The 17,007-nt window shown below is 41.0% G+C and overlaps 1 protein-coding gene across 2 annotated transcripts in view; it reads left to right on the top strand.

Moving 5' to 3' along the window:
- The window catches only part of TDRD7 (tudor domain containing 7), an 89,154-nt gene that overhangs the window by 51,855 nt on the left and 20,292 nt on the right, over window positions 1-17,007 (top strand). For both annotated transcript variants that reach the window (XM_060014466.1, XM_060014467.1), the window contains 5 exons: window positions 4,570-5,165; window positions 8,708-8,894; window positions 13,125-13,236; window positions 14,980-15,182; window positions 16,208-16,342. In XM_060014466.1, the coding sequence (XP_059870449.1) occupies window positions 4,570-5,165; window positions 8,708-8,894; window positions 13,125-13,236; window positions 14,980-15,182; window positions 16,208-16,342 (1,233 nt within the window). The remainder of the gene's footprint in view (window positions 1-4,569; window positions 5,166-8,707; window positions 8,895-13,124; window positions 13,237-14,979; window positions 15,183-16,207; window positions 16,343-17,007) is intronic.

Raw genomic sequence — 17,007 nt, 5'->3', positions numbered from 1 at the left:
ACTTTCATGAAAAATTTAAAACAAAGAGTTTAAGTTGAAAAAAATTACATTTGTCTTAAATTACATATATTTTAAATTCTATACAATATGAGTTTCATGATCTTTTCCTTTGAATTGAGTAACCCTTCAGCTATTCTCCAAAGATTGGCTAATGACGTACGTGGACCAGGCATATTTTCCATGTCACTAAATTATCCATGAATAGTTGTCTAACATGTTGAAGAACATCTGCATCAACTCCAGTTAGTGTCAGGTTCTGTTCCTAAAGTCAGGCTTATGTTTAATCTTAGTAGATGCTAATTTGAATTTAAAGAGGCCAAATTACTAGAGAACAAAGTGGAATTAGGCACATAACTGGCCTATGAGATCAAGAAGAAGCCAGTAAAAATTGGAAAGTGGCTACAATTCAAGGAACTAGTCATTTGGGGATTGCTGGGGGCTGGGGTAGGGTATCTACTTTAAACAATGAAAATAAAACTGCTGAGGAAACAAACCTGCCTTCTAGTTCAGATGATTATTTGGCCATTGTTTGTACTTTGAATAAACTCAGGCTTATTGGTCAAAAATCTACTTTATAGGCTGACTGGCAAAGCTTGATATAAATGCTACTGGAAAAGCTTGATATAAATGCTCCAGACAAAGCCCTGGAAGCTTACTACTTCCAGGTGATCTTTAAGCATTATTCTGGAATAAAGGCCAGAAAAATGGGAATTCTTCTCTTGTCCTGACCAAATTCACATCAAGTGGACCTAATATTCATAACTTCTGTTAAGGTAGTAATCCCCGGGCTTCCCTGGTGGCGCAGTGGTTGAGAGTCCGCCTGCCGATGCAGGGGACATGGGTTCGTGCCCCGGTCCGGGAGGATCCCACATGCCACGGAGCGGCTGGGCCCATGAGCCATGGCTGCTGAGCCTGCGCATCTGGAGCCTGTGCTCTGCAGCGGGAGAGGCCACAACAGTGAGAGGCCCGCATACAGCAAAAAAAAAAAAAAAAAAAAGTAATCCCTAGTTAGAAGAACTCAGTGTGCTGGTCATGTTCAGAGGTCATGTTTAGAGGTTTGACAGGTTTGACAATTACATTGTTAGGTAATTGGTCCTGATTGCATCTAAAGCACAGGTAGGAATGGAAGCTTTGGGGCCAAGAGTGGGGGAGATTAGTAAACAAACATTGAAGTATCTCCTATTCCCAGTTAATTTATTGGAAAGAAAAGGATCATTAAACTGAAGAACTGTTGCCCTCTTTTGGGTTAGAAGAAGCCATGTGGACAGGTAGGACATGTGGCTTGTGAGAGTTATTTTAGATGAATAAGATGGACTATATTCCATTGAAATTAGCCTCTGCCATCCACTTCAGAGAAGGTGTTGCAAAGAGTTGAGAAGATGTTGCTAGGTGAAGACTGAAGAAGGGTTTTAAGATGGGCCCAGCAGGCTCAGCTGGCTTTGGATATGGAGGACTGCCATGTCTAAATCTAAAATTGTACTAACCGGGATTCTTTTTTTGTTTTTTTAACGTCTTTATTGGAATATAATTGCTTTACAATTGTGTTAGTTTCTGCTTTATAACAAAGTGAATCAGCTATACATATACATATATCCTCATATCTCCTCCCTCTTGCGTCTCCCTCGCACCTTCCCTATCCCACCCCTCTAGGTGGTCACAAAGCACCGAGCTGATCTCCCTGTGCTGTATGGCTGCTTCCCACTAGCTATCTATTTTACATTCGGTAGTGTATTTATCTCCATACCACTCTCTCACTTCCTCCCAGCTTACCCTTGCCCCTCCCCGTGTACTCAAGTCCATTCTCTACGTCTGCGTCTTTATTCCCGTCCTGCCCCTAGGTTCTTCAGAACCATTTTTTTTAGATTCCATATGTATTTGTTAGCATACGATATTTGTTTTTCTCTTTCTGACTTACTTCACTCTGTATGACAGTCTCTACGTCCATCCACCTCACTACAAATAACTCAATTTTGTTTCTTTTTATGGCAGAGTAATATTCCATTGTATATACATGCCACATCTTTTTTATTCATTCATCTGTCAATGGACACTTAGGTTGCTTCCATATCCTGGCTATTGTAAATAGACCTGCAATGAACATTGTGGTACATGACCCTTTTTGAATTATGGTTTTCTCAGGGTATATGCCCAGTAGTGGGATTTCTGGGTCGAATGGCAGTTCTATTTTTACTTTTTTAAGGACCCTCCATAGTGGCTGTATCAATTTACATTCCCACCAACAGTGCAAGAGGGTTCCCTTTTCTCCACACCCTCTCCAGCATTTATTGTTTGTAGATTTTTTGATGATGGCCATTCTGACTGGTGTGAGGTGATACCTCATTGTACTTTTGATTTGTATTTCTCTAATGATTAGTGATGTTGAGCATCCTTTCATGTGTTTGTTAGCCGTCTGTATATCTTCTTTGGAGAAATGTCTATTTAGGTCTTCTGCCCATTTTTGGATTGGGTTGTTTGTTTCTTTGATATTGAGCTGCATGAGCTGCTTATAAATTTTGGAGATTAATCCTTTGTCAGTTGCTTCATTTGCAAATATTTTCTCCCATTCTGAGGGTTGTCTTTTCATCTTGTTTATGTTTTCATTTGCTGTGCAAAAGCTTTTAAGTTTCATTAGGTCCCATTTGTTTATTTTTGTTTTTATTTCCATTTCTCTAGGAGTTGGGTCAAAAAGGATATTGCTGTGATTTATGTCATAGAGTGTTCTGCCTATGTTTTCCTCTAAGAGTTTTTTATAGTGTCTGGCCTTACATTTAGGTCTTTAATCCATTTTGAGTTTATTTTTGTGTATGGTGTTAGGGAGTGTTCTAATTTCATTCTTTTACATGTAGCTGTCCAGCTTTCCCAGCACCACTTATTGAAGAGGCTACTAACTGGGATTCTGTATGACAAGTGAAAAACTTACATAGAAATAGAATTCTGTTTTATTTTTCCATTTTCTCAAAAAGTATATTTCTCAAATCTTTTCTGGATACCCAGTCTGTGTCCTTGTATCTTAAGTGTCTTAAAGCACAGTGAAGGTAGGCATTTTAAGATTCCAGGTTTTAAAATGTGAGTCTTTGGAGAGGTAGGCTAACCATTGAGAGCAAAATGATGAGTGTCCCAAATGTTTGTGTTTCCAGCCTTAACATTAAGGACACAAATTGTGAATATCATATAAATACCATCCAGAGTGTCACACGGTGTCAGCAGGGTCAACTGTATTTATGTTCTCTCTTCCTAAGCATTATATAGAAAATTAGTAAATGAAGTCAATGTTCTTTACTGACAAGCTACCCACCCAGCAACTTTAATATTCTGTTCTTCTTGGGGAAGGGGGTACTTCTTGTAAGCTTGTATTATCACCTTAGTGGTCTGGATAGCCTCCTAAGGTCTTAAATTTCAGCTAAAGCATAGGTGAATAGGATCTGACAGAATAGAAGATTTCAGAGGGCTATGAGTACTAACTTCAGTCTAATCGGAAATTGAGAAATTCTTTTTGTAAAGGACCAAGTAATAAATATTTTAGGTTTTGCAGGCCAAGAGCTATGTGACTGTCACCCATAGTCTGGCACAACTACCCGACTCTGCCATTGTAGTGCAAAAGCAGCCATACGCACTACACAGAGAATGGCTGGGGGCCAATAAAACTTTGTTGATGCACACTGAATTTCATATCATTTTCATGTCACAAAGTAATTCTTTTGATTTTTTTTCAGCCATTTAAAAATAGAAAAACCATTCTTAGCTCATGGGCTATGGAAAAACAGGTGGCACGCTGCATTGGGCTGCAGCCAGTGGTGTGCTGACCCCTGGTCTAGAAGTGGAAAGGCTTAGAACTTGGAAAAATGGTGCCATACATCAGTTTCTCTTTTCCTCCTTCTCTCATATTGAAGCCGTGCCTCTCTGGAGTGTTATGAGAAGAAAATTAGAAATTGGATGGTATACAACTGCTGGGCAGTCTTGTTCATTAGAGGGACAACACTTTTAGCTAACTTTCTACTGTAGTTGTTGGAAAATGTGTGCCTTACCTCTGGACTGACCTTGCTACATAATGGAAAGCTGAGGGTTTTCTCAGGACACTGCAGGAAGAAGAGAGACAGCACCTCAGTTTTGCCTGAATATTTCCTAGCTTTCTTCCCAGTGGTTTATTCCTGACAGTTCTAATACCTGTCCATGGTTTCATTCCTCCTTGTATTCTGTCAGTTTTGTAAGCTGTTGCTTTGTATTTGTTAGAGAAACTAGGTGAGACAAAACTACTTGTCAGAGAAACTAGGTGGTGTACAGGGCAGAAGCTCTCATGATTTCCTAGGGTTATTGGAGGTCAGGTGCTTCACATGGGAAATTCATACTATTTCATTTCCCTGCTTGTTACTGAAATGTGGTGCATGATCATGTTTGCAAGTGAAGGCAGTGTATTAAAGTCTTAGTGACTGAGAAGAGTAAAATGTACAATTTTGTGTTCTCTTCATAAATTTGAAAAGTGTTTCTCTCAAATTTAAAATGCATTAATGTGCTCTCAGGTTGTTTTTAGCCATTAAAATATCTGTCATTTGCTGTATTTAAAAATTTCAGGTGGAAAAACCTTGCAATGGTGGTCAAGATTTACTTGTTTATCCAGCTAAGAGAAAGCAGCTTTTGAGAAGTGAACTGAATGCTGAAAAAGTGCCACCATCCCCACTACCTGCTCCAAAACAAATACCACCACTCAAAGGGTGTCCAACAGTTATGCCAGGAGACTTTAAAGAGAAAGTTGAGGAGCTGCTGGTGAAATACTCAAGTGGTCTTTGGGCCAGCGCACTCCCCAAAGCATTTGAGGACATGTACAAAGTGAAATTACCTGAGGATGCCTTAAAAAATCTTGCCTCGCTTTCCGATGTATGCACCATAGACTACATTTCTGGAAACCCTCAGAAGGCCATTCTCTATGCTAAACTTCCACCACCCACTGACAAAATCCTAAAGGATTTAAAGGATGCAGAGCAAGCACATGGAGATTATGATGTCAAGTCTGTGATTGAACAAGAATATTTACAGATAGAAAAAAACATTACCAAAAGTACCGATACCTTTATGGAGACTGTAACAATTCCTCCGTTAATCATTCCAACTGAGGCATCCCCATCTGTACTGGTGGTTGAACTGAGCAACACAAATGAAGTGGTTATCAGGCAAGTTTTATTTTCTAATTCTTTAGAATCCTAGTGTACTGTTGCTACTTGGCTATTCTTCATATAGATGCTGGTTGAGGAAGAATAATATATTTTTAGTTCTATAGAGTTATATTGAAGTATAATGTTTAAAATAACTATTTTTGCGAGAAAAGATTTCTTACAGTTTTAAAATTTGAAATGATGATATGGTCTGAACATGAAAATAATCTATGTCAAAAGCATAATGGTAACTGTATAAGTCAAGAGCAATACCTAGTCCATAGAAAGAGCAATCACCCACTAGGTAGGTAATACTGTTTAATCTGGGATTACGTAGTGTTTCCTAAAAGTCAGAATAGCTAAGCACCGCCTTCTAGTGTAATGCATCAGATTAGCCCTCTGGTTTCTCGAGCCTTTTGATATCATTGCCTGGGAGAAGGAATTATTGCCTAAGTGGCTAATAATAACTGGAATTCCAAAAAACAGTTCGGTTCAGGCACTTGATGTGGACTTTTGGAGGAAATGTAGAATACATAGAAAATGTTGAAAGACTATAATTTGCTGTTTCTGACTTGGGATGAAGAATGGTAACCACTGTAGCTGGATCTCTGGAGGCAGCAGCGCAGAGAGGTGTGGCTGTGGCTGGAGCAGAACAGAATCCAGGCTCCTTCACCCAAAATGTCCCTGTGCGTTGGACTCTTACTCTTCCCAAGGATCATAGCTGAGCTGGGAAGATCCAATGAAAGGCCACAAAAAATAATCAAAGTCCTATACAGCAAACCTACTGAAGCTTTTCTGTTTGAACAAACTAAGTCTGATGATGAAGTGAGAATCAAGTATCTTAGGATGTTCAAACTAGAACATGTAGGAGCTTTGTTGAGGTCCTTTTTATAGAGGGGTGGTAAATGTATAGAGCTTTTATTCTAAGATGTGGTATGGCCTGAAGATAGGAATAGCTTGCTGAGGGTTAGGGTTCCTACTGTGGGTCACTAATAAACTGAGGTAAAGGAAGGATGTTGAGGAGTACATTGCTAACTTTTACCATTTGACATTATAAAGAAAATCTAAATCTGCGCTCTTGGCAGGATCCTTTGGTATCTGTTACCAGTAGTCATTGGTGCCACTTTCAGAGAGCCAAGCACCCAGCACTGGACTGGATGAATCATGTGATTTCTTACGTTCTTCCCAAGATCTGGCAAGAATCTGGATCAGTTCCAGGGCTTCAATAGGATGGGGGTTCAATCTACTCCAGGATGATTAGGTCCAGGGTCCTCAGGTTATCTAGATCCCTTTTTCAGTATAAGTTAGAATCCCAGAGCCGGCATTCTACGTGTTCATTAGGGTGGCTGGCAACCAGCAAGCATGATGGGTAATGTCTGCCCTTAGGTTGCCCCTAGGTCATTAGTGTCTCCCCACCACCCTGACCCCAGCAGGCTGAGCCCTATTCTACATCCACACCTTTACCCAGGCAGTAGACTCTGGAAACTAGTAGGCTTGTGACTCATAAAAGTTACAGGGAGGTGCCGTGGCAGGACCCTTAGGTCAAGTATGGGAATCTGTTGTCTCCAGTCTAAAAATTAACTTTGTAAAACTTTGTATTTATGGCATATCTAAATTGGCCTGCATATCATTCTTTGTTCACTTGCTCAGGTAATTTGGGGATAATGTATGACCTTATTCTTGCCACTACCCACTCTTATACCAACTGTCATATAACCTCCTTACCCCGCCCAGGCATCGTTCTCTGTTGGTGGCTACAGAGAGCAGAAGCTGCCTGCAGATCTCATGCTGCTTCTCACCACCTCCCTCCTCCCTGGCAGGAGCCCATGCTATGCAGACTACCAGACCACAGGCTACAGCCTAGGCCTCTGCCAGTTGAGCTCCCAGGACTGTAGCAGCGCTACCAGGAGGCCCCATGAGACCCCAGGTCCCAAGGAAATGGGCACTTGAGCAGAGCTGCAGATCTACTAGGAGACTCCAGAGCCAAGAGTGCAGCTGTATTCCAGGCAGTACCCTAACATTTGTAAAGCTCAGTAACCTTAAATGATAGAGTATGACAAAGCTTTTACAGCTGTTTCTGGAGTGAATAATATGCATGTCATATTTTGTTTTAAAATAGCCATTGCCTCCAAAAGAGGCATTATTTCCACATTGTGTAGGGCTTTTAAAAGCTTTTTTTCCTCTAGTAACAAATAGGTTGACTCTGGTTTCTTCTGTCAGGCTGATAGTTACCAAAAATACAGGAAGATACTCCTAAAAGGAATAGTTTCTGAAAGCTGTATAGGACCACTTGAGCCCTGAGTAGAAGCTAGAACAGTTCAAAGAGCAATGTTCTTGTGGCATATCCCCCATCTCGCTGGCCAGGTGATTCTGGTGCTGGTACAGCATAGCCTTCAAACTCAAAAGGCTTCATCCCATGGCTGAGATAGCTCCTGTTAAAGGAGCCAGGTTTGATTTGCCAGGTTTTCCATCCTGGAAGGAGGCCTTTGTTGGAATCATCTCTGAAGACTAAAGGACAAGGAAGCAGCAGCCTATTTATGGCAGAAAGCAAAACAGTATGTTTTGATAACATAAACTAGGACAAGGTGATTGCAGTTGTCAACAGCTGAAAATTGTAGAAGGGGGATAGAAGAGTATCCTGGAAAAGAACATTTCTTAAAAAGCATGCAACTTAAAGAGGCATTTATCTAGAACGTGTCATCTCTTTAAGGGTATCAGAACTCAACATTTTGTTGTAATTTGTTCAAATTTGTTCAGTAAGTTGGAGGGATGGGTTGTCACATGGTTCTATCTATTGTTTTCAAGGGTTTGTTTTTCTCTAGGAGGAGTCAGATTTCATTGGTTTTCAGAGATTGAGACTTGTTCAGACCCAGCCTTAGTTAAGGCAGAACTATCAACTACATTCTCTTCTCAGAAATCTACACACATCTGCAGCAGCCTGAGTCAAAATCTCAGGTTGACTCTTGCTCATCTGGCTTCCACTGGTGTCTTCCTTTCCACTTCCTCCCTTTCCTTCCCTTGAGTCTTCTCTCAACCTGGTCCTCCCTGACTGCTTACTGTTATATCCTCTAGTTCTCTGGATTGTTGTTGAGCATTTGCTCTGTTGTGTGGTGTGTTGGACCTTGGTCTTTTTTTGTGAGCTCCACAGTATTGTATTCTCCTTTTTCAAGGTACAGTTGTTGGGCTTCCCTGGTGGAGCAGTGGTTGAGAGTCCACTTGCCGATGCAGGGGACGCGGGTTCATGCCCCAGTCCGGGAAGATCCCACATGCTGCGGAGCAGCTGGGCCCGTGAGCCGTGGCCACTGGGCCTGTGCGTCCGGAGCCTGTGCTCCGCGGCGGGAGAGGCCACGGCAGTGAGAGGCCCGCGTACTGCAAAAAGAAAAAAAATATATATATATATATATAATTGTTTACTAACTCCATGTTCTCCTCCCTGTCAGTGTAAGCAAGTCTGAGCCTGGAACCAAAGATGACTGTAGAAAAACAGAGTAATATTAATGAATTCCTGTAGCTTTCCTTCTTCCAGATTGCTTCATTTGTGTTCTCTTCCTTTAATTTAGGTATGTGGGCAGAGACTATTCTGCTGCTCAGGAATTAATGGAAGATGAGATGAAGGAGTATTACAGTAAGAACTCGAAGGTCACACCAGTCCAGACTGTGCAGATTGGCCAGTTGCTGGCTGTTAATGCTGAGGAGGATGCCTGGTTACGGGCACAGGTCACCTCAACAGAAGGGAACAAAATAAAGGCAAGCATTATGAAGGCAAACATTATTTTTCAGATGAAAATGTTGCGTCTAATATTCTGTCCTCTCTAACTATATTTAGTTTTCCCCAGAAGTTGAAAAAATAGTATCTGTAAAAGATTATCTCTGTCAACTGTTAAGTCAGTGGTAGTTATATTATCTTAGAGTTTTAGTTTAAAAAAAAGAAAAAAAATTCTTCTCCATTGTTGTACCATAACCCATGATGTAAGCAGGAAAAAAATCTCTATTCCTATCCCCCAAGGTTATACAATGAATACTGATCAGAGCTCTGTGGGCTTCTTATCAAGGTCAATACTTTGGAGTGAGGGAAACCATACTGATTAGAGGAGATGGCATTCTTCTCTCCCTTCTTGCACAGCCAGCTGAGGAGAACCCCAGATAAGACTTGGGCCATGCCCCAAGTCTTGCCCTCTTAGTCATCTTGGACATCTTGGAAAGGTCAGAGGGCTCGTTCACCAGTCTCTTCCCTCAGAGGCTCTAATACTTCCAGACTTGACCACATTCGTGGTGATCATCCTCTGCCCCATTGCCTCTTTTTTCCCTCAGCTCAGAGACCCAGAATCAGAACTCACTCACGAAGGCACAGTTTTGTCTAAATTTTGTAAGCAGGGTTAGCACATCTCAGAACCCTTAGCACTGCAGGGGGCTGGAAGTCCAGGTGAACAGGACCCCAGTCAGTGTGGCCCCATCACTGCTTTGTGCTCAGTGAGAAACCTGAGTGGCCTCTAGTCGATAGGAGATAACTGCCCCAGACATTCCTAGCTAAACTTCAGTCTACTTGCTGACCGTTTCCCTGCCCTTAGGAAGTCCAATACAACTTAAGCTATTTGAAGGCACAGGGATTGCTTATGAAGAGAAGAACCATACAAACCCCGGTGACATGTTAACAGTGCATCAGTGTTTATAATAAATGCTGCAAATACTCCACAAGGATATCTCCTAGTCTGAGATCTATAAGGCAAAAATAACTTGGGCCTTCCCCTTCCTTCCTTACCTCTACTTTGGGAGTTTAAGCTCTGGAGTCAGTTAGACCTGAGTTTAAGTCCCAACTCTGCCACTTCTAGCTGTGTGGCCTTGGGAAAGTTATTTAACTTCTCTGATTCCTTACCTATAAAATCAGACGCTATCATTATGCTAGTATCTGCCTGTTAAACTTTTCATTCATTTTTTTCCACTGTCCTAGGGCAGGAGACAAGACTGACAAGTGCTTGTTCTCAAGAAGCTTATATGCTAGTAAAAGAAGACAGATAATGAACAAGTATACAATAAATAAACAGGACAATTTAACAGCAGTGAAAGAAGTAACCAGGGTGCTGTGATAGAAAATAACTTTGAAGGAAGGGATAAGCAGGGAGATGTGATCTGGTTTATTTGCTTCAAAGATTGTTCCAGTGCCCGTGTGGGGCATGGATTGTAGTAGTGTAGAGAACATGGGTTGTAGTAGTGTAGAGAAGGAAAGTAAGACTGGCTAGTTGGCTATTGCAGTAGCCAGCAACTTGTAACCTGAATTAGGGTAGAAACGGCGGAGACACAGGTAATGGGACGTATTCAGGATGGATTTGGAGGTAGAACTGACAGGACACTAATTCATCGGATGTGGAAGAGAAGAAAGGAGAAGATTCAGGATGGCTGCTGGGTTTGGGACTTGAGCAACCTGGTGGATATTGGTGCCATTTATTGAAACTGGGAAATCAGGGAAAAGAACCAATATATAGGAGAATCAAGAATTTTGTAGGACCTGTTAGGTTTGAGAAAAGCTATCAGATTTCACCTGGACAAGCCTGGAGCTCAGGGAGAAGTCAGAACTGGAGATGAAGCAGCAGGGTGGGAGGCATCAGCGTGTAGGTGCTACTTGAAGCCATGGGACTGGGTCAGATCTCCTTGAGGAAGAATCACCCATAGAGCAGAGAAGGGGACCCAGAACTAGGCTCTGAAACACTTCAGCATTTAGATGGTGGGTGTGAGAGGAGCAAAGAAGACTGTCAGAATGGCCAGAGAAGGAGGAAAACCAAGAAGGCAGTGTCACGGAAGCCAGAACAGGAAAGTACCTCGTAAAGGAGGAAGCAACCGGCTGTGTCATTGCTTCTGAGAGCTGTGAGCTGGTGTGAGGAATAAATAGAGCAGCTTGGTGTGTTTTACGGTGGCAAGCTCTTAAGGCAGCAGTAGTTGTGGCAGTCCTGGCCTCATCTTGTTCCCCATATCCCATGAACCAGACAGAGATGAATTTTACCCTTTATTAGGAGAAACCCCAGCTACTTGGAAAGTCTTGTTTCTCTTGAATTTTACTGTGCCTGACAGCAAGAACAGGTTCCCTCCTTGCTTTCCACAGAGCTTGCTGAGTATGAGAAACAGGAACATGCGGTCACCCCCTCAGGTTGGTGCCAGTTTGGCCTGGCGCAAACCCACAGCCCAGGGGTGTTTTCTGGTTATTACTCAGGTGGTGCTGTGAGACCTTCGGCCACTTGAGGGAGCCAGAGATCCACGAATGAACTGGGGCCCGGTGCCACGATTATGAGCCTGCTTGTGCTGATCTCAGGGCCAAAGGACACAGGACAGAGGGTGGTGAGAGTCCAGCTGGACAGTCCATGGGCAGATGTTTTATGAGCCGCAGATGACATACAAATACATGGTATCGTGATTCAAAAGAAGAAAGAAAAGAAAACAAGCTCCAGACATTACAGAAACCCTTTGAAGATTTTAGAGCAGTATTCTTTAGTCTCTTAATGCTAGGAGTACATTCGAAATTGCCCAGGAATCATGATTTCACATACTATGTCCTATTCACAGACACGTTGTCTCCATTTTAGACCTAGGAAGAGCAGAATCCAAATTGTGGGTGTTGATAGCTATTAAAGGACACAAAAAGCTGCGTGAATCCTGAGGCCTTTGGGAAGGAAAAGCAGGTGCTAATTAGGGGTTGGAGAAGTGGCTGGCTGTAGTGTAGGGACCCTGCCAGGGATCAAGGCCTCGGCGGGCACTGAGTCAAGATATGGACTCTAAGAGATGATCCTTTCCAACGTGGGATATACAGGCCCCACAGACACGGCTATCAGGTGGTCAGGGAAAGGCGTTAGTCATCTCTCTATTCTTTTCTTCCTTAGATTCTCTGATGGGGAGAATTTTTGTTTTGTATACTTACTGTCCGAATCTTGGTGCTCAGAAGCTGTGGACTTTATTTTACTGCAGAAAGTAAAACTCTGTATTACTTGGTATTTCTTTGCCATGCCTTTGCCCTGCATTTTTGTGATTTGTTCTGTATTTGTAATAACCATCTGCTTTAATTAGAGAAGCGTACTAAGTTTTCAACACTTTCCCTCTGATTCCTAGTTATCATTCTAAACCACAGCTTAATGTCTCTAGATTTATTTTTCTCCAAAAAGAAAAAGCCGTTCGTTATATAGTCCTTCTCAACTGAAGGTTTTATTAATACACTAAAAATAATATCCAGGCTCTCCATGATCTGTGATGGTGGTGAGGAAGTGCCATGCAAGTCTCTGTAAGCACAGAGCTCTGTCCAGCAGACTGGGACCTTCTCCTGAATTGGATGAAGGCCTAACCCAGCTGCACAGCCCCCCAAAAACCCAGAATTACCTACCTTTACAGTGTAGAATTCCATGTTATTCAGCCATGGCATCATTGTTGTCATTGACAGAAAGCATCTCGGTCCCTGGAAGCATAACAGCTGAGAGCAAGCCGTCACAAGTGCTGCTCTGGGGATTTAGAATCTGATAAATACCACCAGTGTGATGCCTCCTCTGGAAATAAATAAGGATCTGCCTAAGGAAGCAGATCCTTAGTGGAGCTGTGTAAATCAAGAAAGAATAAGGTGATGTAGGCATTATGCCAGCAAGGAAAGGGTGGGGACAGTCAGGGCTGGCAGACCAGGTACGTGTGCTGCTGAGAAGCTGACAACAGAAGGCATCGGAGTTCAGCACTCTTCCCTCTTCTCCCCTTTGGCAAAGGCGCGGCAGAGGAGTGCGGCCTGGAAGTCAGGAGCCCTGGCACCCCTGGTCCCATTCCCAGCATTCCTCTTCCGGGCTAAGTCAGGGGCACCTGCCCTGGCATTTTCCAGGCAGTGGTGCCACTTCACATGCCGATTATGGGGTAAAATGAAGCCAGTTCAATGCATCAAGTGATTTTTTTTTTTTTTTTAAGAAACGAGGGTAAAGAATTTTATTTGAACCTAAACGTTGTTGTTTCTATTATCATTAGGTATGCTATGTTGACTATGGTTTTAGTGAAAATGTTGAAATGAGCAAAGCATACAAATTGAACCCGAAGTTCTGTTCACTGTCATTCCAAGCTACAAAGTGTAAGCTCGCAGGTAAAAGGAACTTTTTTTAAAGTGCTCTCCACTTCGACAAACGTATGGACCCCAGGCGGGGAAAGTTGGGGCCCGTGTGTGTGGGGGATGAACTGGGAGATTGGGATTGACATATATACACTAATATGTATAAAATAGATAACTAATAAGAACCTGCTGTATTTCTCTTTGTAAGATTTGATCATTATAAAAATGTTATGATGTTTTAATATATTTTTGTTACATTATATATAACATATACCACATTTAAATTTATTATTAAAAAGCCTGTTGGACATCTGAGAGGGTTTGGTTGCTGTTGCCGTAACTGCCCTAGTAACAGCTGTTCGAGGCCCTGTATCGTGGGATACAGGATCAGTGTAAATCATGTTGTTCGACCTGTTGTAAAGTGACTCCCAGCTTCGTTCCCACTGAGATGGACTCCGTGGGTGCTGCTTGTTAGCAAGGAACACTCCCTCGTGCACCCAAGCACGAGTCCAGCTGTGGGTCATGTGCGGTCTCTGGCACTGTCACGTATCACTGTTCTTTTCTTTCCTCCTCAAGGAAGCGTAGAGAAATGCACATGTGTGAGAGTGACGTGTAGGGATGACCTGAAAGTATGGGGGGCACATGTTAATGATGAGGAAAGACATTGGACTATGTATGCCTCATGCAGGAGAGCCAGAGCTATATTCAGAAAACGATCAGAATTGTTTTCATGAAAATTAGACCTGTGAAGAAATGCCTCCTTCCCAGCAGGGATGTCTTTATGTCAGAGGAACTGGGTTTGGCTCTCTCTGTGAGATAAATCTAGAGTAATTTAAAAATACTGTTACAAACCTGTGGGAGTTAGTTTTGAAAAGAACATATCAAGAGCATAGGAAAAGATTTAGGATGCTGAAATGAAAGCTTTGATAAAAGCTATAGAGGTGTGTGTCTGGAGAACAGAATATGAAAAAGAGAAAGGTAGGTCAGAAGGAGTCTGTAAACTTTTGCTTACGGATTTAAAGGGGAAAAATATAGAAATAGACATTGTAGTACCATTGGGGAAATGATGCCCTAGTTTAATTAGTTTAATGGATTAACTTAGAGTTGTCATATTATGTTATATGAAATTACAATTTTCCAAGAATTTAAAGAATAATTAGACTGCAATAAAATTCACCTAATACCCACATTACATTAAACAGTATTTTACCTTTCTTTCATAAATCTGAAAGTTCTTTGGTATCCTCAGGGCCATGATGGTTTACTTTAAAAGAAAGAATGAAAGGGAGGGGGAAAGGTTGTCTAAATTTTCAATAAGTGCATGTTCATGCAAGAAATAATTGTGCATATTTAATTAGAAAATGAAAAAACCAAGGGTATATTTTTAGGAAGAGTGTTACAAATACATGAGTGGCAGACATAATTGGCTGACAACTTCTTTACGTGTTAGTCTTTTTGTTTTAAATATGTGTTTGTAAGTAAAGTGAAGGCTGTTTCTCCTAAGGTAGAAATTCAGATTGATCGTCAACTTTTCTTCTTGTTTTAAGATTGCCCGCCTTCGTGTAATCATTCAAAAGGGCATTCATGTTATAATAAATATTTTTAAACCTAAGGGTGGATGGTATAAAGAAGATTGTATAACAAAGCTTCCCTATAAAATTTAAGAATTTTGTAGTAGATTCATAACTGTAATAAGTAGCCAAAACAAACACAATCTCTGCATCTTAAAATGATTCTTCTAATTAAGTAGAAATTTAAATATTCAATATTTTTCAGGGTTGGAAGTTCTAAGTGATGATCCTGATTTAGTGAAGGTGGTTGAATCTTTAACTTGTGGAAAGATCTTTGCAGTGGAAATACTTGACAAAACTGATATTCCACTGGTTGTTCTGTACGATACCTCAGGAGAAGATGACATCAACATCAATGCCACCTGCTTAAAGGCCAAATGTGACAAGTCACTAGAGGTTCACCTTCAGGTACCACTGTGACCACTGTTGTCTATTCACAAGTATCACAGGAAAGAAATTCACCAGAAAAGAACGTTGTACATTTTAGGCTAACACTAGATAGAGACAGATTACGTATGTATTGGGAAAAAAAAGGAAGGAAGGGAGCTAAAAGGAGGGGAAATGCCAAAATATAAATAGTAATTATTAAGAATTGGATTTTTGTTTTATTTTCCAGTTTCCACAATGAGCATATATTAATTTTGTATGAAATTATTTTGCAAAGATAATAAAGGAGGATAATTCAAATGAAGGGAAAATTAGATCAGTGACGATGCTTATTAAATTGCTAGCTTTAACATTTTTTAAATGTGAAGAACATAGATGTCTGTACAAAAGGACACTTTTAAATAAATTATAGAGCAGCCACTCGAAAGAATAGGATGAGATGTTAAAAATGATCATTTTTAAGGCTTCATAGCAACATTGGGAAAATATTTGTTTTAATAAGTAGAACAATAGTTAATTGCCTTTATATTATGATTTGACTAAAAATGGCTAAAATTAAACCTTTACTGTGATTATAATTTTTAAAAGTTACTAAAAGTTCCTGTGGCCCATGGACGTGAATTAGAAAGTAAACTGATAATGGGATTGATTTTGTGAGAGTTTTTTATTTTTATTTCTGTTAATGCTGCAAAAATATGTTTTATATAATAATTCTTTTTCTAAATTAATGGGGAGAAGATAAACCAGAGTTAAAGCAGAGCTAAAAATACTCTTAGCCTTTCAGACAGTAGAAAGTGGTAATAATATAATGTGTGTAAAATGTCTACTCTGTGCCTGACACAAATGATACCAGATATTCCTTTTGGAAAGAGTGGTATGCAAACTAGTTTTCCACATTTACGTTATGAATTTCATTCTATCTGTCCTCCAGCTTGCTTAGAAGATTGAAAAGCGCAGAAATTTTCAGTGAGCTATTTAGATAGATACCCTTAGGTAGGTAAGAGCTGCACTCTGTTCTCACATCCTTGGTGTGTCCTTTGTTTCAGGTCGATGCCATGTACACAAATGTCAGAGTGACTAATATTTGCTCCGACGGCACACTCTACTGCCAGGTGCCTTGTAAGGGTTTGAACAAGCTCAACGACCTTCTGCATAAGATAGAGGAATACTTTCATTGTAAGGTATGGCCAAGCAGCATCCACCTCTAAGATGAGTCCTAACATTGCAAACAAGAGGAGTCACTAAATTGTACATGTGTAGTAAGTTTTGTATATTTTAAGGTAGACTCTCTAAAATAGAGGGTAAGAGCCCCAGACTTCAGAATTTAAAACAAAAATAAAAATCCCCACTAGTTTCTTCATGGTAAAATGAGGATAATAATAGTGAGTACCCACAGGATTGTTATGAGGACTAGTCACAAGGCTGCTTATTATTAGCACAGGGCCTGGCACATAGAAAGTGTGCAACAACCGGTAGATTTGTCATTCACAAGGTGCAGTTGATGAGCCTACAGTGCAGCTGCCTGTGACTGTCTGCTCGAGCAGCTGGCTCCTCTGCCTGGGCAAAGACGGAACCATGGAATTTAGAAGGAGAATAAAACTTCCGAGGCATCACTCTCCAACCTCTTTATGGTCCCTGAGAGAACCTGCGCCTTGGAAAATGTGGTTGTGCAGTTTACATTTATTAGTAATCTCTTTTCCCTTTAATTCTAGTATTATTTTCTGAATCAGGATCTGTAGGGGTTTTGTTTTAAGGTCCTAAAGGGATTTCCTTACCTCCATTTGGACATTATAGTTGTAATCCACAATATGCTGTGGTTTCCAAGTGACTAAACTCTGATGCCGCT

Source organism: Delphinus delphis, chromosome 6, assembly GCF_949987515.2.
Source record: "Delphinus delphis chromosome 6, mDelDel1.2, whole genome shotgun sequence".
Taxonomy (NCBI): Eukaryota; Metazoa; Chordata; class Mammalia; order Artiodactyla; family Delphinidae; genus Delphinus; species Delphinus delphis.
The sequence above is the reverse complement of the archived record's forward strand: the minus strand, read 5'-3'. Positions and strand labels throughout refer to the sequence as shown.